This window comes from Balaenoptera ricei, chromosome 4, assembly GCF_028023285.1.
Source record: "Balaenoptera ricei isolate mBalRic1 chromosome 4, mBalRic1.hap2, whole genome shotgun sequence".
NCBI lineage: Eukaryota > Metazoa > Chordata > Mammalia > Artiodactyla > Balaenopteridae > Balaenoptera > Balaenoptera ricei.
Window position 1 is genome coordinate 1,483,878 of NC_082642.1, and position 27,913 is coordinate 1,511,790.

At 39.8% G+C, this 27,913-nt stretch overlaps 1 protein-coding gene across 11 annotated transcripts in view; it reads left to right on the top strand.

Moving 5' to 3' along the window:
• The window catches only part of VEPH1 (ventricular zone expressed PH domain containing 1), a 291,970-nt gene that overhangs the window by 189,554 nt on the left and 74,503 nt on the right, over positions 1-27,913 (top strand). For 5 of the 11 annotated variants that reach the window (XM_059920041.1, XM_059920040.1, XM_059920046.1 and 2 more), the window contains 3 exons: positions 3,260-3,377; positions 19,985-20,121; positions 24,303-25,901. In XM_059920041.1, the coding sequence (XP_059776024.1) occupies positions 3,260-3,377; positions 19,985-20,121; positions 24,303-24,539 (492 nt within the window). In that variant the 3' untranslated portion in view covers positions 24,540-25,901. Of the gene's footprint in view, positions 1-735; positions 870-3,259; positions 3,378-19,984; positions 20,122-24,302; positions 25,902-26,758; positions 27,839-27,913 lie in introns of those variants that run through there. The other 6 variants (XM_059920044.1, XM_059920048.1, XM_059920047.1 and 3 more) reach the window with 3 other exon arrangements.

The window sequence follows — 27,913 nt, forward strand, 5'->3', positions numbered from 1 at the left end:
GGGCTGGCTCTCTTACTGGCTGAAGGCTGCCTCTAGGTCCTAGAGGCCACCCACAGTTCCCAGCCATGTGGCCCTCTCCATAGGCAGTTCACAATGTGGCAGCTTGCTTCTTCAAGGCCAGCAGGAGAGTTTCCCTATGCATCTGCTGGCAAGATGGGTTTTGTGTGTGTGTGTGTGTGTGTGTGTGTGTGTGTGTGTGTGTGTTGGGGGTGGAGGGAGGAGATACATAATAATACAATAACGAAATTAATATCCTATCACCTTTGCCATATTCTTGTTAAAAGCAAGTCACAGGTCCCTCCCACACTTAAGAGAAAGGGATTATACAAAAGGATGAACACTAGGAGATGGGAATTATTAAAAGGTCACCCTAGGGTCTGTCCACCACAATGCCATTGAATGGAAATACTCAATGAGTGACCCTACTTAGATCTAAATGATTTTGATTACTCTTCTGGAGTCTAGTTGTCTTAAAGGAAGTTTGTAATTCTCTAACCAAATCAATTTTAGTTCTCTTGCCTTAAAAAAACAAAAAAACAAAAAAAAAAATATAGCAATTCCTGGGCAAGGCCTAGAGAAGCTACAGGACCCAGGAGGGTAAAGAAGATGAGTAGGAGAGAGAAATAATGACCTCAAGCACATTGAAGAAGTCAAAATTCCAAAAATTTAGATATCACGAGTTGATGGTTTGTGTTTGCTTGTTTTGTGATTTATTTTGCTTTGATTTTCCACCAGTGTTTGGAACTACCTGTGTCTCATTTGTCTCTCTATTCAAAGTTGACTGTTACTGCCAACTTCAACAGTTCATAGAATTACCATCTACTTCCTCACTCAGTCCCCTTTGCACGACACCTAAATCCTCTGAAGAAGTAAGTCTGCTTTTGACTTGAGAACTTGAACACTGGGATCTCGCTTGCCATCTGTCTTAAACTTTTAAAGTAACTTTTTGCCAAGACAAATGTGGATTATAAGCAACAACCTGGGACATTTCTGGTCTCAGAACAGAAAAAATAGAGGAACTCTTAAGTATTATTTTAAGTACTTTGTTTGCTAGCAGTGTTTGTGGTGAATGATAAATTGATCCTTAATTGTGTGGGAAATAGAGAAGTGATCTGCATGCCAATGGCCAAGTATAGACTTCAGAGACTTAGCAGTTTTGAAACTGATATTTATGAACATCTGCTTTTTCCCCATAAATTTTAATATGGATTTCATCCTTTGAAACCTACAAAACTCCCAGGTGCTTCTTCAGTCTTTATCTTGGAAACATGCTTTTTAAAAAAAAATCTCCTTTTTTTTCATTGAACACATTCAAAATCCCTTTTGCTAAAACAACATTTCTTTATAAACAGTGCCTATTGGAATGCCTAAAAGATGGTATTAAATGTTAGCAGCTCAAAAAACTGTATTCAGCATTTTGAGCCTCCAAAATGTCCAATCCCAGAACACAAGCCGTAACAGTCTTAATAAAGGATGCTGAAAAGTATTCATTTCTAGTCCCAGTTTATGCCTTTCTTTATCCCACAGATATTTATTTAATGCTTATTTTTAGTGCTGACATTAGAGCAGCCAATAAAACAAAGTCCCTGCCTTCATTGGGTTTTTGTTCCAGTGAGTGTAAATGTTCCTGAAAAAGAATTCACTTTAAATTTTCATAATACTGTTCATATAGTTCATTGCAAACCAATGATATTCATCCATTCTTGATGTTGGACTAGATTCTGGGGATATAACTTGTGAACGTAGTAGATATGTTTCTGCTCTCAAGGAGCTTAGAGTTTAGCATACTTCTCACCTGTGTCAAGAAAGGCAGACCCAGGGAACTTTGAGGTAGGATCTGGGTAGCCACTGATCATTCTCTATTTTAGATCCACTGTAAGCAGGGCTAACAATGCCTCCATCCCTTGGCTCTTGGGCATACTAAGAGCTGTTACTATGGGTAGAAGATGAGTGTATGGACCAGAGGAAAGGAAATAAAATCACAGCTCAATAGACGACAAACAGATAAATCAGCTGGGCACGTGCAAGGCTAGAAAAGACATTAAATCCCTGCTAGGAAAGTAACTTTTTTTTTTTTTTTTAAATTAATTAATTAATTTATTTATTTATTTTTGGCTGTGTTGGGTCTTCATTTCTGTGCGAGGGCTTTCTCCAGTTGTGGCGAGCAGGGGCCACTCTTCATCACGGTGCACGGGCCTCTCACTGTCGCGGCCTCTCTTGTTGCAGAGCACAGGCTCCAGACGCGCAGGCTCAGTAGTTGTGGCTCACGGGCCTAGTTGCTCCACGGCATGTGGGATCTTCCCAGACCAGGGCTCAAACCCGTGTCCCCTGCATTGGCAGGCAGACTCTCAACCACTGCGCCACCAGGGAAGTCCCAGGAAAGCAACTTTTTAAGAGTGCAATTCTGGCCACCCTGTAGCAGAGGCTATAAGTCATTTGCATAATAGGAAAGCCTCAGGAGGATAGTAGAGCTATTTAATTTGGTTAAGCTAATAGTTTTCCATCCATTTACAGTGTAATGGAACCTCCCTCCTCTGCCTCTTAAACAGGAACACATTGGCAGGTTGCCACAGGGCACATAATACAGGGGCAGTCTTCTTGGTGTGTCAATTCTACTCAACCATTCAGAGGGGAAAAGTTAATTAATTTACTGATAAGTAATTTAAGGCATTATTTTCCATTAAAACCAGTGCAGCCATATAATGGACTAGCATGCAAAATTTGCAACCACTTTTAAGATAAGCATGAAACTAAAACAGGGCTGGAGCCAAGGGCTGAGGGATTAAACCCTCTCACACATTTTCTATCAGCCCCCTGTGAAGCCAACCTAATAAAAATAATTTTTTGGTATGGATAATTGATTCTCAATGTTATGTAGAGTGTAAATAAAAGACAAGTCCCCCAGAAGCATTCCTTTCAACCACACTGCCACTTGGATACCCCAACTTTTTAGAAATTCTGGAGCTGCTGTTACATGTAAGAAAATTCTGGGCCACTTCACTTCCCCACAACCTGACATCCAGCCCTGGGGCCCATGCTCGCTGCCTTCTGCATTTAAGAGCACTCCCCAGGAAGAGTTTGAGCTGGCTGCTGTGTTCCAAAATGGGCCAAGAGAGGTTTGCTCAATGCCCCCTCCTTGTCCTTAGCAGTGAATTTGAGCCCTGGACGTCCTGCTTCCATATCCCATTTTCCCCCTCTCAGAATGCTATGCGGCAGGCGGACCCACTTATGTTCTTTGTGCTTTGTGTTCCTGAAACAGGATCTGGACCAGGTACAGCTCCATCTGGAAGAAGTGAGGTTCTTTGACGTGTTTGGCTTCAGCGAAGCAGCAGGAGCATGGCAATGCTTCATGTGCAACAACCCTGAGAAAGCAACTGGTAAGAGCCTCCCTCCCCTGGCTGCTAAGAATCACTTGTGCCCCTGGGATTTACAGGGAGGCATGATCCCCACCGTTCTGGTTGGCTTTCTTATTGCATAAACATCCTAAGTTGGCATAATGCACAGAGGTGTGCCTGACTGCCTCTGCTTCATGCTGAGAAAGGTATCTCACCAAAGTGGGAGTGAGAAAAAGGGAGGATGTTGAAAGGGAGAGAAACATAAACGAGAAATGAGCAAGAGAAACAATGCCTACAATTATATGGCTATCAAGAAAGTGGTACTGGCCATTTTGCCCATTTCAACCCCGATGACCCTGAGGGTTAGAGAAAAACAAGCATCCTGTCAAGAACCCCAAAGGAATGAGACCACACTAAATGAGTGAATGGTGACCTCCTCATCTCATAGTCCTCCCTTACATCTTTGCTTGATGATTGAACTGGGTGAAAAGTGAGACATTTAAAGAGTAGGGAATTATTTGAGAAATCGCTTCATAGCTGGTTATTTACCCTTCCCTTCCTTTCTGCTGCCCAAGGAACTTGGTCTACTGATCTTGCCTAAAAAATAATCATTGTTAGTGAATCTGAGCCAAGCTCTATGTTAAACATGTCAGTATCTCATTAACCTTCACAATAATCTCATAAGGCTAGTACTAATATTATCTCCATTTTGCTGATGGGGCAACTGAGGCACAGAGGGATTTGGGAACTGCCTGAGGTCACACAGGTAATAAGTTAACAGCATCTGGATTTGAACTCAATCTGACTCTAGAGCCCACGCTCTTAACCAGTTCTCCATGCTGCCTCCCAGTTACGCTTGCCCCAGTCTGACCAGTGGAAATAGGTCGATAAAAAGTCTAATCTTCACAAAGTTATGCTGTCCTTGGGAACAGAATATTTTATCGCCAATGTGCCCTCTTAGAAGGCATAGAGTTCTCAACACTGACACTGCTCAGGAACTGCAGTTTAGACCAAGAGAACGGTATTAAAACACTGTTGAACACAAACCACTTTGTAGATGAACCATCCTCTAGAGAGCCATTGATTATACCACCTGTACCCATTCCTTGAATTGGGGGATTTTGTGCATCTCAAAGATCATCCATTGTGGCAAGTCTATCCTCTTGCTCAGCCAAGAAGTTGAGACTGAATCGGAAAAAAAATGTGTTTATTTGGCCAGATGGAAATATGAGGGGCTCTCGGAGAGGCACCAACTAAAATGTATTACCCCACGGAGATGGTATGGGTGGAAGAAGCTGGCATTAAGAATAGCAGCCTTCGTGAGGCACAGATTGCTGGCTGATTACAGATCAAGTTTGAGTTGATGCCAGAATGAACGCCCCAATTTTTAAAAAGTTAATTTGAGCAAAGAAGGAATTGAGGAACTGAATGTCTCCATTATGAAACTTTCTAATTAGACCTTATTTCACCTGTGAAAAAGGCAAAGCATAAAAGAAACCTTATTTGAGATCATGGCGAAGTAAGGTGCTTATCTGAGGTGGCTCTGAGGGGCCCTTAAGAATTTCATTCCAAGTAAGCTGAGTCCTTACCTTAGCTCAATAAACATTGAATCGTATCTCGCCAAGGGAGGCTCAGGAAAGGGCCTGCAAGTTAAAAGCACAAAGTGTTCCTTTAATATATGTTTTCTCAAATTCACTGCCATGCACTTGAAAAGAACATTTTGCACATTCACTCGTTCTTATTTGTGTTTCTCACAGTTAAATATAGACTGAGAACATATAGCAATAAAAATTCAAACAAGGCCAAATATTTTATAGCAGAACATATTGAATCAAAATGTTTGGCGCCAAAAACTTAGTGTGCTTAGATTTCTTTGCTCATTTCCTTTTGCTCCATGAAAGAGGATTTGAGTCTGAAAGAAATCCTATTTTAAATTATTATTTTCACCAAAAACTCTTGACTCCCTGAAAAGTTTATAGAGGTTGTTGATCTAATTTTCCTATTTTTGTATAGCATATAAATTATATATTTAAGTGAAAGGTCTAACATAATACTGCTGACACATATATTATTCATAGGGATGATATTTGCATTCATGTTATGCTTAAATTGTAAGTTTAAAGGTGATCAAGACATAGGAATAAATATTTTGTTATTTGGTTATGCACAGCTAACATAGTACTTGCGTCCCATTTTTCATTTATGAAATGCACGTTTGTTGTGTTGGTTGAATGTCTTCTCCAGGCTGAGCCTTGGGATAAAATATGAATAAGGTACAATATCTCTGCCCTGAAAGGATTCATAATCCAGTTAGGGCCAGAAGACATATATGGAAAAATCTAGCATACTTCCTTGTATATTTTTAGCATGCAATAAATACCTGTTGAGTGAGTCAATGAATGAATAATACTTAGAAATGGAAAAGTCAAATACATCTTGAATATTAAAATGTTTCAAAATTGTGATTATGTGTTAATAATATCAAGTACATCACTATACCATACCCATTGCATTCTGAGTCTGGTAAATGGGGGTTGGTGCTTCTTTCCTCTTTGAGAGAAGTCACCGTATATACATCAGAGTCTGCTTCCCTGTCTTTGCTCCTGATGTACTGTGCCCAAGTCCTGTTACTGCTCTGGTTTGGTTAGCGCTCCTGCAAGGCCCAGATGCCCTGTCAGCCTCAGGGAGGAGGGGTCTAAAGAAATAGGATTGGTGTCTAGGACAAAAGGCTGAAGAAATTGCATTTGGGTTTTTTTTTAAGGTATTGGCAAACAGTACAATGTTCTCAAATATTTGTTGTTCCAATATTTTCTAATGAGGCCATTAGAAAATTTCGATTAGACATCAGGAAAGTTATCCTGAAATATAAATCCTTCTTAATAATGTGTAAACTAAACTGTGGGACTCCAGAAATTGACAGCAAATCAACTGGCTTCCATGGTCACTTTAAGGACATTCCCCTCCTCGGGTAAAAGTCACATCACCCCACCAACTCCCAGTCATCTTCCCATCAACTCTACCGTCAACACACAGAAATGCACAGAAGTTTACTATTTGGTATTCAGAAAAATGTATTTTTTTTCCAGTTGGGTGTGAAGTCAGAGGAAACTAAATGCTAGCATAGTGTAAAGGTCTTAGAATTATAATTGCTGGCATTTATCACACTAACTATGTGCTAAGTCTTACATGCATTTTTCTCACCATTATTGAGTCCATTTTACAGATCAAGAAACTGAAACACAGAGAGAGGTTAAGTACTTTTTCCAAGGTCACACAGCTACTAAGTGGTACAACTAGGATTTTAATCCAGGTTAATTCCTGAACCTGAAATTTCAATCTCTAGGGCAAATCCAACTTAAGCACATGGAATATTGAAAATTACAAGAACAATTATTTCATAATGTTATATTGTATTGGAAAGACCAAGGAGTGATCTGTTGATACCTCTCTGATGACTTAATCTACTCAAAGATGAGCAGGGGTTTTAGTATGATAATGTGTGGGAAATGATTACATGTAGGAAATGGTTACGTAGAAGCTATTTCCAATCCCTCCAATTGCTGATTCAGTTTCTGATAATCATTTTATAAAAGTACAGAGTAGAAGGTTAGAAAGTCACTGAAGTAACTCAAGAATCCTCAGAGACTTGCTTGTTGGTGTTTATTGCGAATCCCATTACCCCACATGAATGAGAGAATAGAGATTGAGCAAACAGATCAAACAGAACAGAATCTGTTTCTGGAAAACCAAACAAATCCCTTTATCAGTCATCCTTGTGTCCTGGAACTGCTAGTGCATGTTAACAGTAAGGATTAATCAGCTGGACCGTCCTGGAACACATCTGGCTGTCTATTCAGTCACTTTTTTTTTTTTAAAGGAAGAGGAGGAACTAAATCGTGACTTTCACTCTTGTTTCTTGAGACACATGGGATGCCTTTGTTCTTACACCCTACAGAAAACAACTCAGAGCTGTCTTGGTTTTGGCACTTGTGTCTCCCTCTGTAGATCTGAGCACTCGCCAGTGTGATCACTCTCTTAGTCACTGGATATTTAGATATTGAATGTGATTGTCTGTAGGAGGTGTCCTTAGGCTATCAAAGAGAATGAAAGACATTTTTTCAGACAGACTTCAACCATCTATCATGATTCCTCTTTAGAACTTGATTTCAAACATTTGTGCTATAAGAACATGCTGTCCATTATATCACATGGGCAAATAGAGATGGTTTCAAAATGCTATCAAGATAAGAAAGACCTCTGTCAGGAGATTTTCTTCAGACACTAGAAACTGGTAACAGCAGTGTGGCTCTCCTTTGCTGGACACCTTCAGCATGGGCTAGATGGCTTTCCACTCCAGAAACCAACATGAAAATGGGCTAGGGACTTCCCTGGTGGCCCAGTGGTTAAGACTCCGTGCTTCCACTGCAGGGGGCACGGGTTTGATCCCTGGTCAGGGAACTGGGATCCTGCATGCCGCGTGGCGAAAAAAAAAAAAAAGAAAATGGGCTAAATGACCTCTGAGGACCGAACTTGTAAGACATAAATAGCCTGTGGGTCCATTAATATGAAACTTTTCCATTTAATTTTAGTGCCAACTTTCACAGAACTTTAAGGGTGACAAAAGAAAACCCACTTTGGATTTATGCAGTGACTGGGTTTGTCTTATGATGCCTTCCCTCCTACTACAGTGTGTGAGCATGTTGTCTTCCATGTTAAATGTGCTTGGAGTGCCAAAAACAGGGCAGTGGTTGGGCAGGATAACTTCACATTTTCACACGTATATACTGTTAATGACTCGGTTCATAAAATTGAACCCCAGACTGTTGTTCAAAGATACTTTGAATTAGTTAATGACAAAATAAATACGTGCTCATCAACCCAGATAAGTTATTATCCTTATCCTGAAATCTTTTTCCCTTTCCCCTCTTCCCATCTCCCTGTTTTATTCCTCTCTGTGAAACCTTCCCACACTCACATTATCTCTCTGTCTCTGTCTCTCTCTGTCTCTCACAGACACACACAAACATACACACACACACACACACACACACACACACACGTACATACACACTGGCATACATGGACACACCACCCCAACAGAATAAACTCTCTCTTCTCTGTCCTTTCCGTTCTCTGCCCACACTTTCTGTAGTGTACACAGCACATTGCCATCAATCTCCCCCACTAGACAGTAAACTAGAAGTGGAAAAACCATCCATTATTCTTCTTTGTATGCCCTACCCAGTACCTGGCACATGGCAGCGTTTAACAAGTATTTGGCATATAGATGGATGATGGAGTAATTCATGGATCATGTAAAGCGATAGGATGATGATAGAAGAAATAGGATTTGTTTTGAAATGCAACTTTAAAATCGAATTCTTTCTCAAAATTAAAAAAAATAACCTACTAAACTGAAACCTTGAAATAGCAGCTTTTGCAAAGTAAGCTTTTATAAGAAGAAAATGTTGCTATGTACAAAGTTTCAACACTATATGGATACCCAATTTTAATATTTTACTAAACGGTTTCAATACACACATACACACAGAGTTCATAGTAAGCTTGCTAATAACCTGTGAGCCTCTATCAGAAATAAGCTAAAGGGGGCTTCCCTGGTGGCGCAGTGGTTGAGAGTCTGCCTGCCAATGCAGGGGACACGGGTTCGAGCCCTGGTCTGGGAAGATCCCACATGCCGCAGAGCAACTAAGCCCGTGAGCCACAGCTACTGAGCCTGCGCGGCTGGAGCCTGTGCTCCGCAACAAGAGAGGCCGCGATAGTGAGAGGCCCGTGCACCGCGATGAAGAGTGGCCCCCACTTGCCGCAACTAGAGAAAGCCCTCGCACAGAAACGAAGACCCAACACAGCCATAAATAAATAATTAAATAAATAAATAAATTTTAAAAAAAAAGAAATAAGCTAAAATCAGTAGCCTAATACCCTTCAGGGGTTAATTTCCATTTTTCAACCAGCGTCACTATCCTAATCCTTCTGCCTTTCCATACTGGGTCAACAACAATCTTATCTTGATAGGCTGAAAGTTTACTTGCAGCAAAGCGTGAATCACTCTGTGGTTACCCACAAACAAATCATCAGGCATTGAAATGTGTCCTCTTCCACTCAGAGAATAAGCTGAGTCAAGACAACACATGGAGGAGGAGAAGCATGCTTTAGAAAGGCAGACTAGAGTGAATAAATCAATCTCTACCACTTTACAGATTTGAAGTGACATAAGAATTTTTATGTAGTTTTTTAAAATAAATAACTTAATATCTTTTAAAAGAGCTCTAGTCATCACCTTTCAGAGTAATCTTAATTTTTTCTCTACCTATACAAATACATTAGGAATGAAATTTATTTTTCAGCCACAAGCTCCCCTATGTAAAAGACATATAAGTACGTTTAGCGGACACTGAGAATGAAGTCATCAAATACCTCATATTTTGCCTTGGATCTCATCCCTTCCACCTTCTCAGAAACTCCACAGCATAGATTACCCTTTCTCTCTTTTTTATTCAATTTCTCCCTCCAACTTTAACTCCCATGGGCTTTTAAACACCTTCAACTGGCTTAACGTCTCCTTTCCCTTTACCTACTGCCTCTCTCTCACCTCCTCTTTAAAGCCAAAAGAGCCCATCACTGCTCACTCTGAATTTCCTTGCCTCCTTCTCCTCCTGACTCAGCCCTCTCTAATCTGGCCTCTAAGCCCATTATCTCTGTGGTCATTTGAAGCCACTCAGGTCCCAGGCACTGGGTATGTTCAGTCCTTGTGTCACTTGCCTTAAGCAGCATTCAATTCTGTTGGCCAATTCCTCCTTCCTCAAACATTTCTCCCTTTGCCTTCTGAGACACAGCACTCCTTGGGTCTCCCTCCTACTCTAGACACTCCTTCTCAGCCTCCTTTCTGGGCCCACCTTCCTCCATCCACCTATTCATTGTCAGAGCACCCCTCTTCCCCTCACTGTAACTCTCTCCCCTGTCAGTCTCCACTGCTTCTGCGGCTTCAGTAACCTCTTCTATGACAAAACTCCCAAATGTGTATCTGCAGTCCAGGCCCCTCCTCTGACTGACTTCTCCCATCGCCTGCTTGGTACTTCAAAGGCATCTCAAACTCAGTTCATTTAAATTAAAACTCGTAAGTGTCCTGCCCTTGCCCCCTCCCCTTCCAAAAAAAACCAAACAAACAACACTTGATTTTCTTCCAGCATTCCCCATTTCAGTAAATACAACATCCCTCATTCTGATGCATCAGCCAGAGACCCACTGCCCTCTCTCCTACCCCATCTAATCTATCACCCAGTATTGTGGATTTACCTTCTCAACTGTGCTCAACTCTGTCCACCTGTCTCCATTGCCCTAAAGCAAACTACCATCACCTCTTACCTAAAATAATGGCAATAGCCTCCTGACTGTGCTACTTGGACCTTCCAACCTCCTTCCCACATTGCAGCCAGAATGACCTCTCCAAGGCACAAATCTGATGGGACCACTCTCTGCATAAAACCTTACAATGGCTTCCCACAGCTCTTAGCTCAAAGACCAAACTCCATATCATGTGCCTGAGAGCTTCACATGCAACGCTCTCTCCCGGCCTTTCCAGCCTCATCTTGTCCCCAGTGCCATCTGCTCCTCTCCGCTCTGCCCAGAAAGAACTCCTTTCAGTTTCTTATACTCACCTCACTTCTTCCTGCCACTATGCTTTTGTATCTGCTGTTCTTCTGCTAGGAGTGCCCTTTCTCCCCTCATCACCTAGTTAATGTAGATCTTAGCTTTCCCATTACAACTCAGATTCATTGCCTTTCTATAACCTCCTGATTTATGCTAAGGTCCTCAAAGTACTTCGGAGCTCTCCCTGTAATACTTGATATACCTGTCATCTTGTGGGGTTTTTTTTGTTATTCTTTTGTTTGGTTGGCTTTTGCATGTGATTATTTGATTAATGTCTACTTCCTGCAGTAAACAAGTTCTATGGAGGGAGTCCCCCTCATCCATCTATCCTCAGCCCCTAGCACACAATAGATACTCAATAAATATTTGCCAAATAAATGAATGACCAATTTTGTATCTTCTCAAAAAAATTTTAGTAAAATTTTTCTTAGGCAAGTGGTGACAAAAAAACAAATTAATGAATTCACAATAATTCATTTTAAGAGAAAAAAGGTATTCATATGATGACATTTGCAGTGTATCTTTTGTGCCAGACGTATTCTTTGTATAAAAGTATTTTCTTAAATAAGCTCTTCTCAAAAGTACTATGAAAGATCATTTTATTTAACAGAGAGTGAGTTATTGTGTGTGTATGTATGTATGTCAAATACACACAGTGTTATGGTGTATATGTTATAGATAAAGCTTCCAATGCAGACATTGTAAAATTTCTATTTATTGCCAAAAGGTTTGAGGCCAAGTGTTGAACCACAACAGATGGAACTTGTGTTAAATAATTCCACAAAAGCAGTGTAGACACACCTTAGAATGCTCTTAAACACCAAGAATGTACGTGCATGCAGGTGGGACAATGGCTAACGTGTGCAACTTGTACAGCCCAAACAAGGTGACCCTCCTTATCACAGAGCTGGTACAAGTGTGTCAGATCTATTTTTTCCCATACAAGGAAAGCTGTACAATGTCAAGGCCATGCGGGAAAGCACTCAACATTTTAAACTGTCTAAAATCCTATGGTCAGGTGTTGCCAGCAATACCTATCCATGACATCATATTAATGAGATGACAGCATGGGACCAACATGGGAAGTGTGTATGGAATCCTTTTTTATTCAAAGTTCAAGAATAAGATTGAGCAATTCTCTCCATTCATGTCTACCACCTCTGATCTTTTCCCATTGGTCCCTGTCAGTCATTACTGGGCAAGTCTGGGCCAGTCTTCTTTGATAGGTTCCCATAAGGGCACAAAGGTGACCATACTTACTGCTCAGAACTTACTGAGCAGGTTACCTTCTTGGCAAGTGGCCTTAAAATTTTTATTTCACTGATGAAACCATAAGTAAGCCAAATTCCACAAACATTGATTCTGAACATTTTCTTCTATAACTCTATTAACTTAAGCCAAGGACATGCATATGATCTTATACTGCTATTCTATTCTTTAATTTTATGGAAAGGTCATAACAATTTTCTTCCCACTACTGGTTTTGCAGTTTTACTCTTTTGGATATTGTACGACCTATTACTGTCATCTACCGTGAGGCTACTATCATTTCCTAGAAGTTCCTGAGCTTTGTTAGAATAACCTGGGGATCCTGTTAAAAATGCAGGGTCCCTCACCCTACCCCAAAATTATGATTCAGTCGGTTTGGGGTGGTTCCTTGTAGTGTGCGTTTTAAGAAGCCAGCAGGTAATTCTGATGTAGGTGGCCCTCAGAACACAGTGTGGGAAACACTGCTCTACCAGCTTATAAAAGAGTAGTTCTGAGGCTTTTTTTAGAACAATATTTCAGTGATTAATAGAGAAGCCTAGAAAGCAGACTACGTTTTGATGGGTATGAAATTACTGAGAAAGGAAGCCATTCGGCACATGTGAAAGTGCCCTCAAAGGGCTGCTGTCAAAATGAGTTTGTCCTTTTTTGGACCCCACCCATCTTGTAGGATGTTACAAAATGGATGCTGGATGCTACCTCCTCGTTTATTTACTAGTGTAAGGAAATATGGGCTTCTAAAACACTGCCTGGATATTCATATGAAACATGCCATTTGTTACGATCCTTAGTGATTTCAGAAACCACAGATGCTCAGCCTACTAAATGTGGCTCCTATGACCTCCTCATTTAATGATTCTATCCCTCTTTAAGCATATCCTCTGTAATTAGAGTTGGCTTTATTAGAACTGGCACACATACAAGAAAATCAGTAAAACCATAGAAGGGAATTGAAGTAAATTTGAGACTCTCAATACATACAAAATAATTCCCCACAGACTGTACAGGAGTTGTAATTCCCAGAAGCAGTCATTTCAAGGGAAAATTTTTTAAAAGACATACTTTTTCTCAGTTCTTATTTTAAAACTAAGTATTTGAGATTTACGTTTTTTCTTCCAGAATATGCCTTCTTTTGAAGGTATTTGTCTTTAACAATCAAGAAAAAATATCTAAGAATTCAAATATCACAAATTAAATTCACAACCGTCTTAATTATTCTTGTACAATGCAACACTTTCAAGACAAAAGTTGCGTAAGCCAAAAAGCACACAGTATAAGGAACTTCTGGGTGTGGATAGAAGTCGGTACAATGTGAATAGTAGTTAATGGTGGGGGACATGTCACCACCTACTGTCATAAGAATAAGCAGGAACTCTGGAATAAAAGGGAGCGACCACCAATGATGTGGAAAAGGCTCCCAGTGCAGCCCAATCCACTATTGGATTAGCTTGAATATGGCAGTCTTTGTGAATAAGTGGATCTGTTACCAACAACTGAAGAGTTCACCTCCCTTTGGAACTCTTTGAATTGCTTGTCACACCTCAAGTTCAAAGCCTGCAGTCCTTGAACTTTAAAAGGGTTTCCTGTCTTACTCTGAATTCTCTCACTGTTCCTAACACTTTCATATAGTATAGGTTTCATTACATTTTTAATTGGAGGAAGGGAGATGGGTTTTATCCTAAAGTCATTAGGATATGGTATTTATAAAAACCACCTGTTCATCATCACAGTAAGAGATGATGATGATTTTATGTTCATGATCATGGTCATGATCATGATGATAGTAGCTACTATTTGTTGACCCCTTATTATGTACCAGGACTTGGTTAAGCAAGGCTACTGTTAACCTTTACAGCATTTCTGTGCCTTTATTTATGGTGGATGATGTCCACTTGGGGGTGTAGACTTAAACAGCAAAATTCGGGCTGAATTTCAGCCCTTACTTACCCCTTGGCTGAGTGCTCTTGTGCAGTGAACAGCCTGCACAGCCATTCACAGTGGCCCTGTTGTTAAGCATGACATTTTTGGAGAAGAGGAAATTGAAGCTCAGTGAAGTTAAACAACTTGTACAAGACCAGTCAGCTGTTAAAGTAACAGATTCTGGACTTCAGCTGAGGTCTGACTCCAAAGTCACTGCCCTTACCTCATCAACCCTAGGCCTAGGCCAGAGAAAGCCTTTGGTACAGCCTTGTATGATTTATTATAGTAAGGAGTAAACATGGCGTCCAACACACTATGTTTAACTAAATTATAATTGGCTAAAAACATATTCACAGTTGCAACAGATCTTAAAACAAGGTGGAGACCTTGAATTATTGAGCTCTTGTGCTCTTGAGATAAAAGGGTTATATGACTACAGAAATTATTATTTTTTATGATGTTATGTTACAAAGTATTAGCTTCCACTTTTCACGATGTCCAGGGATCTTTAGGATTAGTCTCTTCTTGAATCTCACATCTCATCTCTTGTTTGCCAAGCCCCACCAGGTTCCATCACAAAGAATGAATGACAGTTGCTAGAATGCATTTCATGCCCACTCTGTCAGCCTCAGCCCTTTGCATATGTTTTTTTTTTTTTTTCAGAATATCCTTCTTCACTTCACCTTCATCACTGCTACTTGTCCTTCAGAATTCAGCTCAGCCACATATTCTCCAGGAAGCTTTTCTGCTTCCTACGCCCAGTTTAGAATAGGTGCCTCTCCAGGGTGTTCCATTCTCCTTACCTCTGGCTTTCAGTTACATTCTGGCAGGAGATCAGAGGGAGGGAGCAGAGTGAGGTCTGCTTATTTATTCCCAACTCCCTCCCTGCTTGGTCACCGCAGGTTGACTGTGTCCTCAATCCACAGCCACAACTCCTGCAGGCACCGCTCTTGCATACAGGTCTCCTTCTGGGTCCTAACTGTTCTCTTCGCTTTCCTCTTCAGCCAGAGAGGGGTGTTATGCCTCCTCCTGGCTCCTGGCACCAGAGTACTAAGGTGCTTTTCCTCCACCTTGCCCACTTCTGTGTAAATAGTCCCTTTATTAACTGCCCTCAGTTGCCCAGCTTGAGGTGCCCCCTGTTTCCTGCTGCAACCATCCCTGATCCATAGCAGATCCCATCTGGGGTCTGTGAGGCTTCATGTCTGTGCTGGCTGGACCTTCACAGGCCCTAGGCCCCTCCTTGCTCCTTAAGAAAAACAAGGTCCTTTCTAATGGGGTTTCAGAAGAACTTTCAAATGAAGTCCAATATGGCCTCCCCATGACTATTTGATACCCAATCTCTTTCCTGGATCTTGCACCAAAAAATCTTGAATCGCCTGCCGATCCCCCACCTTCAGCTCATGACTTTGACCAAAGTGACTGCTTTACTTGCAGAAGAAGTGAACTTGCTTCTGAGTTCATTGATTCTTCCAGCTTCTTTAAGTTTTTTTTTTTTTCATGCACTTTCCCTCACATGTCCCACTTGTTACCTCAGGCCTTCTCTGTACTCCTCCTAGAAGTTCCTTTCTCCCTTCTTCAGCAGGGGCCCAGCCCTCATGTCACCCTCTCCCAGCTAGAAGTAGAATTTCCTTTCTTTGAGTTCTGTAATGCTTGGCTTTTACTTCTGCAGGGGCACTTGCCAAACTCTACACTGAGTTGTCAAATTTGTAAAATGCTTTATCTCCCCACAAGATGATAAATTCAAGCTCTCTCTGAGCTGGGCTTTATGACCCCCTCAGATCCAAACACAGTGCCTTTCAGCTTATCTGTGCTCAAAATTATGTGTGAGATGACTGGATATGGTTGGTAGATCAACAGAGGAATATTCTTTCTTGCTTTAAGGTATCTGGGTCTGATATTATTTCACTCTTATTCACCAACTTTGTGTTGAGTAAGACTAACACCTTCAAATTTCATCTTTTATCAACATAAATATTTTCAACTCTTGGTGCACAAAAGGAATACAATTAATATATGACCATTTGTATTAGCACTCTAAAAGACTTTTAAGTTGATAAACATGGTAATAGTTTGGGTTCCAATTGCACTACAGAATTCAGTTTAATATTCCATAGTTTTTTCAGCCAACTGATAATTTAAAAAAGGAACAGATCCTGGTTGGTAAAGAATGTCTTAGCCAAATTGTGGTGCTTTGAACGAAATAATGTGTTAATTGGCAAGTGAGAAAATATTTAAGTATCCTTTATGCATTATGTGCAAACAAGATAGTTTTAGACACACAATCATTCCCTCATGGTCTCATTCCACATGTTGTTTTTCAAGTGGAATATGATCATCCTTAGAAAGAATTAGTTCCCTGTTTTGACCATGAAGAGACTGCAATATCATATGAGAATTATTGCTTACTGGGACGTGCTATGGGCAATAGACCTATTAAAAGGACACATGGCCAGTCACGCATTTGCCAGACATAATTATTAAAAAAAAAAAAAAATTTTAGGGCCTGGGATAGCCACTGGAAAAAAATTTAAGTCTTTTTTTTTTCTTTTTTTGCCTTTTGAAACTATTTTTAAATTAATCCTACAGCTACAAATAGCCTGGCTTTTACAAATTATCTGAAGCTGACTCTGATGCCTAAGTTAAGGCCCTAACATGCAGCTAGTTTAAAGTGCTGCTCACATTTCCTTCCTAAAATCCTTTCCATGGACTTTTCCCCTGGGATCCACTTTTACTGGGCTACAGTGAAAAGTCTTCACTTAGCAGCGTTTCTCCATCATCCTTCATCCTTTTGTTCTCCAGTAAGCCTATCGTTTTCTCTGGAGTCTCTCACGGTCATTGTGGGTATGTGGGTATGATATCCCAGCCACTCCATGTCTCAAACAATTCCTTCAACTATTTTGCCAAGTGTGACTTCCGTCACATACACTTAAAGTGAAACATTTGGACCTGCCTTGAGATTTGGATCTATGTTGAGGAGAAGTTCTTGAAGCTAATTCCCTATGTCAGATCTAGAAGGAAACATGTGCTTAAATATTACCTAAACCAATCGTGATTTCAAATCAGCTCAGATATCATGACTATTTCAAATGTTTCTTTGAGTAAATATGGGAGAAAGACTGGAAAAATGTTCTGTTATTAAATGACATTGCATTATATTAAATCATCTTACCATTAAAAATGGCAAGACAGCAATGTGGTTACAAAAGGTGAAGTAAGTTCTTTAATAAAAGAGGGGGCAGGGGTAGTAGTTCTTTGCTGCTTACCTAGTGTCTTCACATAAATTTCTTTATTTTGATTTTTGATCTCTCAACATCCTTGTAAAGCAGGTGGGAGCGATTATTATTTCCTCTTTGCTGAGAAGAAATCAGTGGTTAAGAGGACTCGAATCTAACTCTTCTGAATTGTTATTCAGAAATCCTTCAACGTTACAATTAGATCAGCATTTTTTTTCTAATTTGAAAGCATAGGAAATGGGTGTTTTAGAAAAAAATGAATCCTATTTTTGGCTTGGGTTTTTTCTTGTTGTTACTTAGTTGCTTGTTGGTTTGTTTTCTCCTCTTGGACCTCCGTTGGACCTTCCCTTCCTCCTCCCAGACAGGCTGCTGCACTCTTCATGACTCAACAGCACGTGTTAGCAGAGATTCACGGAACCCCTAGCCCAGGCCGACACTGTGAGCACATGGCAAGCAGGCTGTCCCCGCCCTCTAGGACCAATAACATGTGGGGAAGACACAGTGTCCTAAGTGCTTTACCTGCTGTACAAAGGAAGCAAGCACTGTGTTTATGGAAAATTTAAATTTGCAAAGAGCATACTAGCTTTAAGAAAGCTCTAAATCAGATGATTCCTAGTAAAGCAAAGCAGAACACTGAGATAATTTTCTTGACATTGATCGTCAATGATTCTTGAGTGACTGCTTTCCATACCCTCTGCTATACGTAGTACTAGCCACCATGGAGCATCGCAGAAAATGGGGGACACTTCTCATCACTGAAGCCTCAGATTAAATGCCACCTCAAATATGCAAGCTCTTTCCTGACCACTTAAATGCATGTGCACCAACCCCCAAGTCACTCACTCTCTATTCTATCTTCATTGTAACCCTATCACTATCTAACAATATATTTCATATGTTGTTTCAGTTATTAGCCTTAATTTGGGATTGACAATGGAACATCCAATTGACTAGTCATCAGACAAGAAGGGAAAAAAGCTAGATTAACTTTAATAGAACTTTGTTTATAAAAACTATTCATTGCATTATTCTTACCCCAACAGTGCTGTTAAGGTGGAAAAATCCCCTGTCTGAGGTAATTTTTTTACCTACATTAGATAAGAGAAATGGTAGATGGGAAGGATAGGTTGTGTTCATATGGTCAAAGAGGTACTGTCCAAATTTCATGGTGATGAACAAATTTCATTACTTTCAAGGTGCTATGAAAATTGAACATTAATGTATATAAATAAATATTGTCATACTCCCCAGAAATCAGATTCTTTCACATGAATTTGAAATTTGAAGAGTGAATGTTATGTAGTTGGTAAAACAAATGGAATTCTTCAGTTCAACATTTAAACTTCTGACATTGTAACTGGTCTTCTAATTCTATGGTTATGTGTAATCATACACACTCTACTTCAATGTAAAATGAATCCATTCATTCATTCATTCAACAAAAATTTATAGACTCCATACTAGGTTAGATGCCTGATATAACAATAGCAAAGACCCTGCCCTCATGGAGCTTTCAGTTGAATGGGAAAGAAAGATATTAATAAGGTAAATACCAATAATCATCTACAAATGATGATACCTGATAGAAAATAAACACGCCAGTTGCTTTGAGAACATATAGAAGACAAAGTCACTCGAGTCTGGGTTTGGGAAAGGTCTCCCAGAGGAAGCAACGTTTGAGTTGAAACATGAAATGATCAGTTTTTAACTAGGTGAAGATTCAAATATGGACAGTGGAGATAGAGTGTGTGTGTTCCAGAGTGGAAAAATCATGTTCAGAAGAGTTAGGTAAGGGCTTCCCTGGTGACGCAGTGTTTGAGAGTCTGCCTGCCAATGCAGGGGACACGGGTTCGAGCCCTGGTCTGGGAAGATCCCACATGCCGCGGAGCAACTAGGCCCGTGAGCCACAATTACTGAGCCTGCGCGTCTGGAGCCTATGCTCCCCAACAAGAGAGGCCTCGACAGTGAAAGGCCCGCGCACCGCGATGAAGAGTGGTCCCCACTTGCTGCAACTAGAGAAAGCCCTCGCACAGAAACGAAGACCTAACACAGCCATAAATAAAATAAATAAATAATTTAAAAAAAAAAAAGAGTTAGGTAAGTTTGCCTTTGCAGCTGTTAAGGATTCAGAAAAACACATCTTTTGGAGCACTACATTGACTTTTGCTGACAAATAGCTAAATATACTTGGTTTATGATTATTTATAAAGCTATATTTCTAAGCAGTTCATGTGAACAGAATACCATGAAACAAAAGAGTCAGGAAGCACAGAAAGCTGAATGTCTGGATGAACCTTAAATAACTGCTAACCAAATGCTCTTTTCGTGAACTATGTTCCTTTTGCAAATCTCGATGAGGGCTTTCAACACTTTCCCATTATCATATCTAAATTGTGCATTCTTTTAGGGACAAAAGGGGAAGGTTAACCAAATTCATAATTTGTTAGCCCACTATCCAAATGTACTTACTGGGTCTGGTTCAGTGTACAATTCTGACTTTTGATCACTTGCCAAATAAATAATGGAAAATAAATGGCTTGATCATTCTGTTACCTTCAACAGTTGTAAATCAAGATGGCCAGCCTCTCATAGAAGGAAAACTTAAAGAGAAGCAAGTCAGATGGAAGTTCATCAAAAGGTGGAAAACCCGCTATTTTACACTGGCTGGAAATCAACTTCTGTTTCAGAAAGGAAAGTCTGTAAGTACCCCTACCATCTTTTACACTTGCATTTTTAAGGTCTTGATCTCTGCCAGCTAGGCATTTTGTCTTGAGTTAAAAAGCCAATAATTTTTTCCTTCTCCATTTTACAGTGTCATTTTATTATATATGCCCCTTTGACTGTCTATTCTGTTCATTCCTATGTTAGTTGGTTCACTGTACCTCTTCAATCTGAAGAGGTACTTTCGATCTGAAGTAGGATGCTCAGTAAATATCCATATTCTGAACTTTCAGTGGGAAACTTGTGAAATAATATTCTATTGCAATCAGCAATGCAAAGTTATCCCTTTCTTTTCAAATCAGTTTTATTTATCATTAAACTCTACTCATTACAGATCAGGGAGCATGAAATTTTGACCTACTTCGTGACCATTTTGAGATATAATAATAATAACTTATCAGAGCTTATCACATGCCACACTGGATTGCCTCTATCTATCTTTGGAACAATCCTTTGAGGTCAGCACTATTGTTATTGCCATTTTATAGATGGGGAAACTGAGGCACAAAGAGACTGATGGGCTTGTCCAAGGTTAGAGCCAGTAAGGTGAGAAAGGGTAAAACTGGAATTAGGCTCAGGCAGTGTGACACCAAAGCATGTTCTTAAATGAGTACACTGTCCAGCTTCCCATGTACACTTAAAATACAGGGTCAGGGCTTCCCTGGTGGCGCAGTGGTTAAGAATCCGCCTGCCAATGCAGGGGACACGGGTTCGAGCCCTGGTCCGGGAAGATCCCACATGCCGCGGAGCAACTGAGCTCGTGTGCCACAGCTACTGAGCCTGCGCTCTAGAGCCCGTGAGCCACAACTACTGAGCCCAAGTGCCACAACTACTGAAGCCCATGCGCCTAGAGCCCGTGCTCCACAACAAGAGAAGCCACCACAATGAGAAGCCTGCGCACCGCAATGAGGAGTGGCCCCTGCTCGCCGCAACTAGAGAAAGCCCGCACACAGCAACGAAGACCCAACACAGCCAAAAATAAATAAATAAAATAAATAAATTTATTAAAAAAAAAAAAAAATACAGGGTCAGTGGCAAACCAAACTGTGTCTGAATTAATTAATGAGAGTGTTAAATTACTTGAAAATTACATTTCACTAAGAGCACATGCTCTATATCTTTGGAGTGCTCATTAGAAAATTTGTTTGAACTTACTACTCAACAGGAATCAAGTATGGTGTATCTGAATTATGATGAATTCTGATCAATGCTCTTTTAGTTAATAAGACTTCACATTAACTTTTTGAATGAAAAAGAACATTTTGGTGACACCTATTTTGAACTCATGTTACTTTCTTCATCTGGGTGTTTTATAAAATATACAGATGGGCTGAAGGTCTTTTTGAAGGGGAAGTATAATGGTGTGTTCAATTTGGAAAGTTATTGGAGGTTTAAGGAAACATTTTTTTAGCATAGGTTCACACTGAAGCATTTACAAAGTGTTTAAAATGACCATTTGAATTTCCTGTCTTTATTAAAGAAATCAGAATAGAAGTTAAGATGTAGTGATTTTTCAGATCCCTCTTATGCATTAACAAAGTAGAGTTAGTGCATAAGAATGTTTTTCCTGAACTCAAATAATGACCTTTATACTTCTTGATTTGGAGCTTTTTAATAAAGTTTAGAGAATAAGCTATTGCATGATTGGCTAACTTATTTGACATCTTTATCAGGAAATAATGGTTTGACATTCCAGAAATATGACAGAACATTTGGCTCAAATATTAGGAAATAATATAATATAGCGTGAAGACCACAGCAAAATCCCTCTCATCCCCAGGGAGACAGTAAACATGCAGTGGTCAGCAGTCCAGCTGAAGCTTCAGCCACATCTTAAAGGGCTTTTCTTGTAAATGAGGAAAATGTGCATTTTAAAGTAAGAACTAAAAGACTATAGTGTTATTTTTCACTTTTTTTTTTTTTTTTTTTGGCTGCATTGGGTCTTCGGTGCTGCGTGCAGGCTTCCTCTAGTTGCAGTGAGCGGGGGCTACTCTTCGTTGCGGTGTATGGGCTTCTCATTGCGGTGGCTTCTCTTGTTGCAGAGCACAGGCTCTAGGCACGCGGGCTTCAGTAGTTGTGGCACGTGAGCTCGGTAGTTGTGGCTGAGTAATAGTACATATATGTACCATATATAGTGTATATATGTACCATATCTTCCTTATCCATTCATCTTTTGATGGACATTTAGATTGTTTCCACGTCTTGGCTATTGTGAATAGTGCTGCTATGAACATAGGGGTGCATGTATCTTTATGAATTACAGTTTTGTCCAGATATATGCCCAGGAGTGGGATTGCTGAATCATATGGTAATTCTATTTTTAGTTTTCTGAGGAACATCCATACTGTTTTCCACAGTGGCTGCACCAACTTACATTCCCACCAACAGTGTAGGAGGGTTCCCTTTTCTCCACACCCTCTCCAGCATTTTGTTATTTGTGGACTTTTTTTTTTTTTTTTAATTTATTTTTGGCTGTGTTGGGTCTCCGTTTCTGTGCGAGGGCTTTCTCTAGTTGCGGCAAGTGGGGGCCACTCTTCATCACGGTGCGCGGGCCTCTCTCTATCGCGGCCTCTCTTGTTGCGGAGCACAGGCTCCAGACGCATTTGTAGACTTTTTAATGATGGCCATTCCGACTGGTGTGAGGTGGTACCTTATTACAGTTTTGATTTGCATTTCTCTAATAATTAGCAATGTTGAGCATCTTTTCATGTGCCTATTGGCCATCTGTATTTTTTCTTTGGAGAAATGTCTATTTAGGTCTTCCGCCCATTTTTCCATTGGGTTGTTTGTTTTTTTGTTGTTGAGTTGTATGAGCTGTATGCATATTTTGGAAATTAAGCCCTTGTCAGCCGCATCATTTGCAAATATTTTATCCCATTCTGTACTTTGTCTTTTCGTTTTGTTTATGGTTTCTTTTGCTGTGCAAAAGCTTGTAAGTTTGATTAGGTTTCATTTGTTTACTTTGTTTTTACTTCTAGTGCCTTGGGAGACTGACCTAAGAAAACATTGGTACTATTTATGTCAGAAAATGTTTTGCCCATGGTCTCTTCTAAGAGGTCTATGGTGTCATGTCTATGTTTAAGTCTTTACTCCATTTTGAGTTTATTTTTGTGTGTGGTATGAGGGTGTGTTCTAACTTCATTGACTTACATGCAGCTGTCCAACTTTCCCAACACCACTTTCTGAAGAGACTGTCTTTTTCCCATTGTATATTCTTGTCTCCTTTGTTCAAGATTAATTAACCATAGGTGGGTTTATTTCTAGACTCTCTATTCTGCTGACATCAGTATTTTGAACTACTCTTTTTGTTTGATGCTCCTGAGATTTTTCCAAGGTGGACAATACACCATAGAAAGTTTAGGACGAGTGAAAAAGATGCCTTTCCACTGCAAAGTGAGAGAAGGGTGATTGTGAAAGGGAGATGGGAAAGGAGAGTTGGTAAGATTCTCAAACACAGGTACATTCTCCAGTAGACAGAATGGGCTCAGGGATGTTAAAGACCTGAAATTGCTTTAAAGAAGTATCTGACTCCTTAAAAATATTCATGCTAGCCCATCATGAGGACTCTGGTGTTAGAGAGATCCTTAAGCATCTGCTTTAATGCAAAGAAAATGTAACATCATTAAATATTCCTTCCCTTAATGTTTGTGGACAAATCATCCTTCCAAATCTCAAGAGAGTTTCAAAAACAGTTTCATCTACTTAAACATTGGAACCCTGTTTGTTCAATTAATACCTCTTTCTCAGAGGTAACAAAAAAGAAAATTCAATTTCAAGCCGTAAAATTATCTCAAATTCTGAGTTAATATTACCCCAAATTGTACTGCTGCATTTTGCTCTGTTAATACAGTGTTAGTATCAGTAGAAAATGACATAAAGTCAAAGAAATATGAATCAAGCATTTTTCCCAATCCCACTGTATAATCATTTTCTATAAATTGGCTATTTTGTTTCAACCCTAGATAGTACAACAAAAAGCCAGTTGCTCACTCCTTCATTTGCTCTAATGACTCTTTGAGGTTTTAGCACCCAAAATAACAAAGGTCTTAAGCCACATGAAGTGAAAGAATTCTGATCCTCTTAGAAAATTCTCCAGGAGCCAGAGATCTTTCCATACTATGAAAGCTAGCTCATGTTCTTTCCTTCCCATGCATTTCAGAAAGATGATCCTGATGACTCACCAATAGAACTCAGCAAAGTACAGAGTGTGAAAGTTGTGGCCAAGAAACGCAGGGACCGCTCTCTCCCTCGGGCTTTCGAAATCTTCACAGACAATAAAAGCTATGTTTTCAAGGCCAAGGATGAGAAGAATGCAGAAGAGTGGCTCCAGTGCATCAATGTGGCAGTTGCCCAAGCAAAAGAGAGGGAAAGTAGGGAAGTAACCACATATCTGTAGGGATTTGCAAGCCGACCTCACACCAGTTGTATACAATGGGCATTGCACTGTCATTGCCAATGTCAGGAAAAAGAGATAAACTCACCATGTCATGCTGTTTTTTATTAAATACCAATGGAGCAGTTTTCCCCAAGAAGCAGGACCTAAAAGTTGCAAGATCCTGAGTACATTTCAGATCCACATGGCATTTGCATTAACTCCAGAACAGCTGTGTGAGGCATATGGGAAAAGGGGCTGCGGATGGTATGGAGCCAGAAAGGGGAGAGTAGGGATCTAGAAACTTCCGTAGACATGTTATTGTACATTGTATGAAAACAACTTTAAAAGATACCTGAACTACCTATCCTAAGGAAAGATTACGTACTTCTGATGAAAAATAATCTGTCAAAAGTATTAAAAGAAAAAACAACCTACAAGGAAAAGTCAAATTGATGAACACTGAGGAAAACCATATAACTTACTTACGGAAATGTAATTACATTTATCCTCTCCTAATGCAAGTGAGGCTAACACTTTGTAAAATGGTTCTCAAGTTAAGCCAATTATGTAATTAAATGTCCTTCAGAACTCCTTATTTGATTATTCCTTTTAGGTTCATATAATATGATCTAAAGTTTAGATACTTGGATATTTCTCCTGCCCAAGGCAGTAAGTATAAGCCAGGATAAGCACAGAAGACCATTTTCCCATCTTCAAAATATGTGTCATTTCCATTAAACTTTGAGATTTTAAAGTTCTATACGTTTCTTCTTTGTATTCAACATTTTAATATCTCCAAATTACAAACATTTATTGGTTTTTGCCATAACCCATAATTTAAAAAAAATTAAGCTGTAGTAGGCAGAATTCTAGAATGACTTCCAGTGACCCAAACCCTGGTATAACCTCCTCCCCCTGAGTGTGGCAGGACCTATAACTTGCTTCTAACTGATAGAATATGGCAAAAGGGATAGGATAGTCTCTCCCATGATTATGTTACATTACGTGGCAAAGATGAAGGAAATTTTCCAGATATAATTAAGGTCCTTAATCAGCTGACTTTGAGTTAATTGAGAGGATATGATCCTGGGTGGGCCTGACCTAAACAGTTGAGCCCTTTGAAAGAGGGTGAACAAGTCAGAGTCTCTCCCACTGGCCTTGAATAAGCTGCCACGAGTTCTACAGCTTCAAGGAAATGAATTTTGTCACAATCAGTGAGCCGCTTGGAAGAGGATCCTGAGCCTCAGATAAGAGCCCATTCCCAGCCAACACCTTGATTGCAGCTTTGCGAAACCTTGAGCAGAGGACCCAGCTAAGCCATGCTTGGACTCCTGATCCATGGACACTTTGAGATAATAAATAAGTGCTGTTTTAAGCTGTTAAGTGTGTGGTAATTTGTTATGTAGCAATAGATAACTAATACAAAAGCTTACTTGTAGTACACATACAGGTTAATTTTTTTCTTTGAAATTTATTAAACATAGTCTAGTATAGAAACGTGGAGAAAGATTATAAGTAGTCAATACCCTGAATTCTACCCTGACTCTACTGCTAACTCACTAGGATAGGAAATATAAAAGAGACCAAGTTTGAGGAAGGAAACAATTCAATTTTAAGTTTTAACATAAAGTTGGAGAGTATTGTGAATCATAGAAGTTCTTAGAAGTTGGAAATAGAATTTGGAAGGTGAAAATTTGGCCTCATCATATAAATAGATGGTCGCTGAAAATGTGGAATAAGATTAAACTACTCAGGGAGAATAAGACAAAAGAATTAATAAGGGCTTCCTTGAGACACCCAGGATTTAAGCAAGGAGGCTGATTAGTGTTCAGAGATGTTATAAACCAGAGGAAATAATGTCACATGCACCAAGGTTTTCAAGGAAAAGAGAGAGATTAGCCATGTGAAATCCTGAAGAGTACTCACTTAAGGTAAAGAATGACTTTTGCAACCAAGAAGCAGTTGTTGTCATTGGCAAGAAAAATTTCATTGGAGTGATGAGGTGAAAGTCAATTTCAGTGGATTGAAGAATCAACAGGATATTAAGAGTTTAAAGCAATAATTGAACTCTCAGTAATGTGGGGCTAAGATGGAGAAAGTGTTTTTTGTTGTTTGCTTTAAGGATGCATTAGGCTTAAGGGAAAGAAGTTTAAAACACAGAAAGAAAGAGGAAAAATAGCTTTGCTTGAGCAAAGTTTCCGGAAGTGAAGGAAAACGATTAAAACTCCTTTATTCCACAGCAATTTATGGAGCAGCTACCAAGAAACAGGTACCATGGTTGGCCTGGAGATATAAAAATAAAAGATCCAGCTCTTCCCTTCAAGGAGTTTACAGCGTAGTGGAGGAGATGGACATGTACAACAAAAATTGAAATGCTATGTGGCAAGTGCCTTGATGGAAGTATGCACAGGGTCCTGAGGAAACATAGGAGAAGGCACCACTGTAAGTGACTTTGAACTCAGCTTGGGCTCCCTTACTGTTCCCCAGAGGTGTTAGAGAATGAGCTTGTCTTAAAGAACTAGTAGGAGTGTCATGGGCAGAAAAGGAGCAAATGGCCAGTAGAGGGAACCACCTTACAGAGGTGAAGGAGGAAGAGGGAACATGGTCTACTTGCAAAACAGCAAGTCCTCACCTGGGATTGGAACACATGGGACCTGTTGGGGGATGGTGCAGAATGATGCTGGAAAGGCCTGCAGGGCCATAGCATGAAGGGCTTGGTTCCATGCTAAGGATCTTGAATTTTTTCCTCAAGATGGTGAAACATATTGAAAGATTTTAAGAAGATTTGCATTTAGAGAAATAATTTTGATCATGGTATAGAGAATGGATTGTAGCAGGGAGGTGATTTGGGAGGTTCTTGGAAGGTGGTGAGGACCGACGTAGTAGCAGAGGAGATAGAGGGAAATGGAAATGCAGGAAAAATATTGAATTAATAAAATGGATGGGACACTAGTGGATTGGATGGAGCTGGGGTATAAAAATGGGAAGGAAGGAGTCTCTGATGACTCCAAGGTGCTTTGGGGAAGCTTGATGCATGATGATAGCATTCACTGAGATAGAAAATTCCAAAGCAACAGTTTGAGAGGTGAGGCAGGTGGTAAATTTAATTTTAATGTATACATTCAGAGTCTAGATAAGTGATTCACCTTGGACTAGAGGGACATCTCCTTCTATGAAGTTGGGCAGGAAAAGGGTGAGAATAGGCATAGTCATAAATAATTCTCTAAATAGTGTTTTTAAATCTGCCAGCTCATTCTTAAGAGTCAGTGAGTAACCCTAGATGGTTTCATCAATTAGGAAAAATTGGTAACAGACAAATAGAAATAGAGTAGTAAGTGACACTGTACTATTAATAATTTAAATGCCAGTAGTATACTCAAACTTTTCACAGAAGA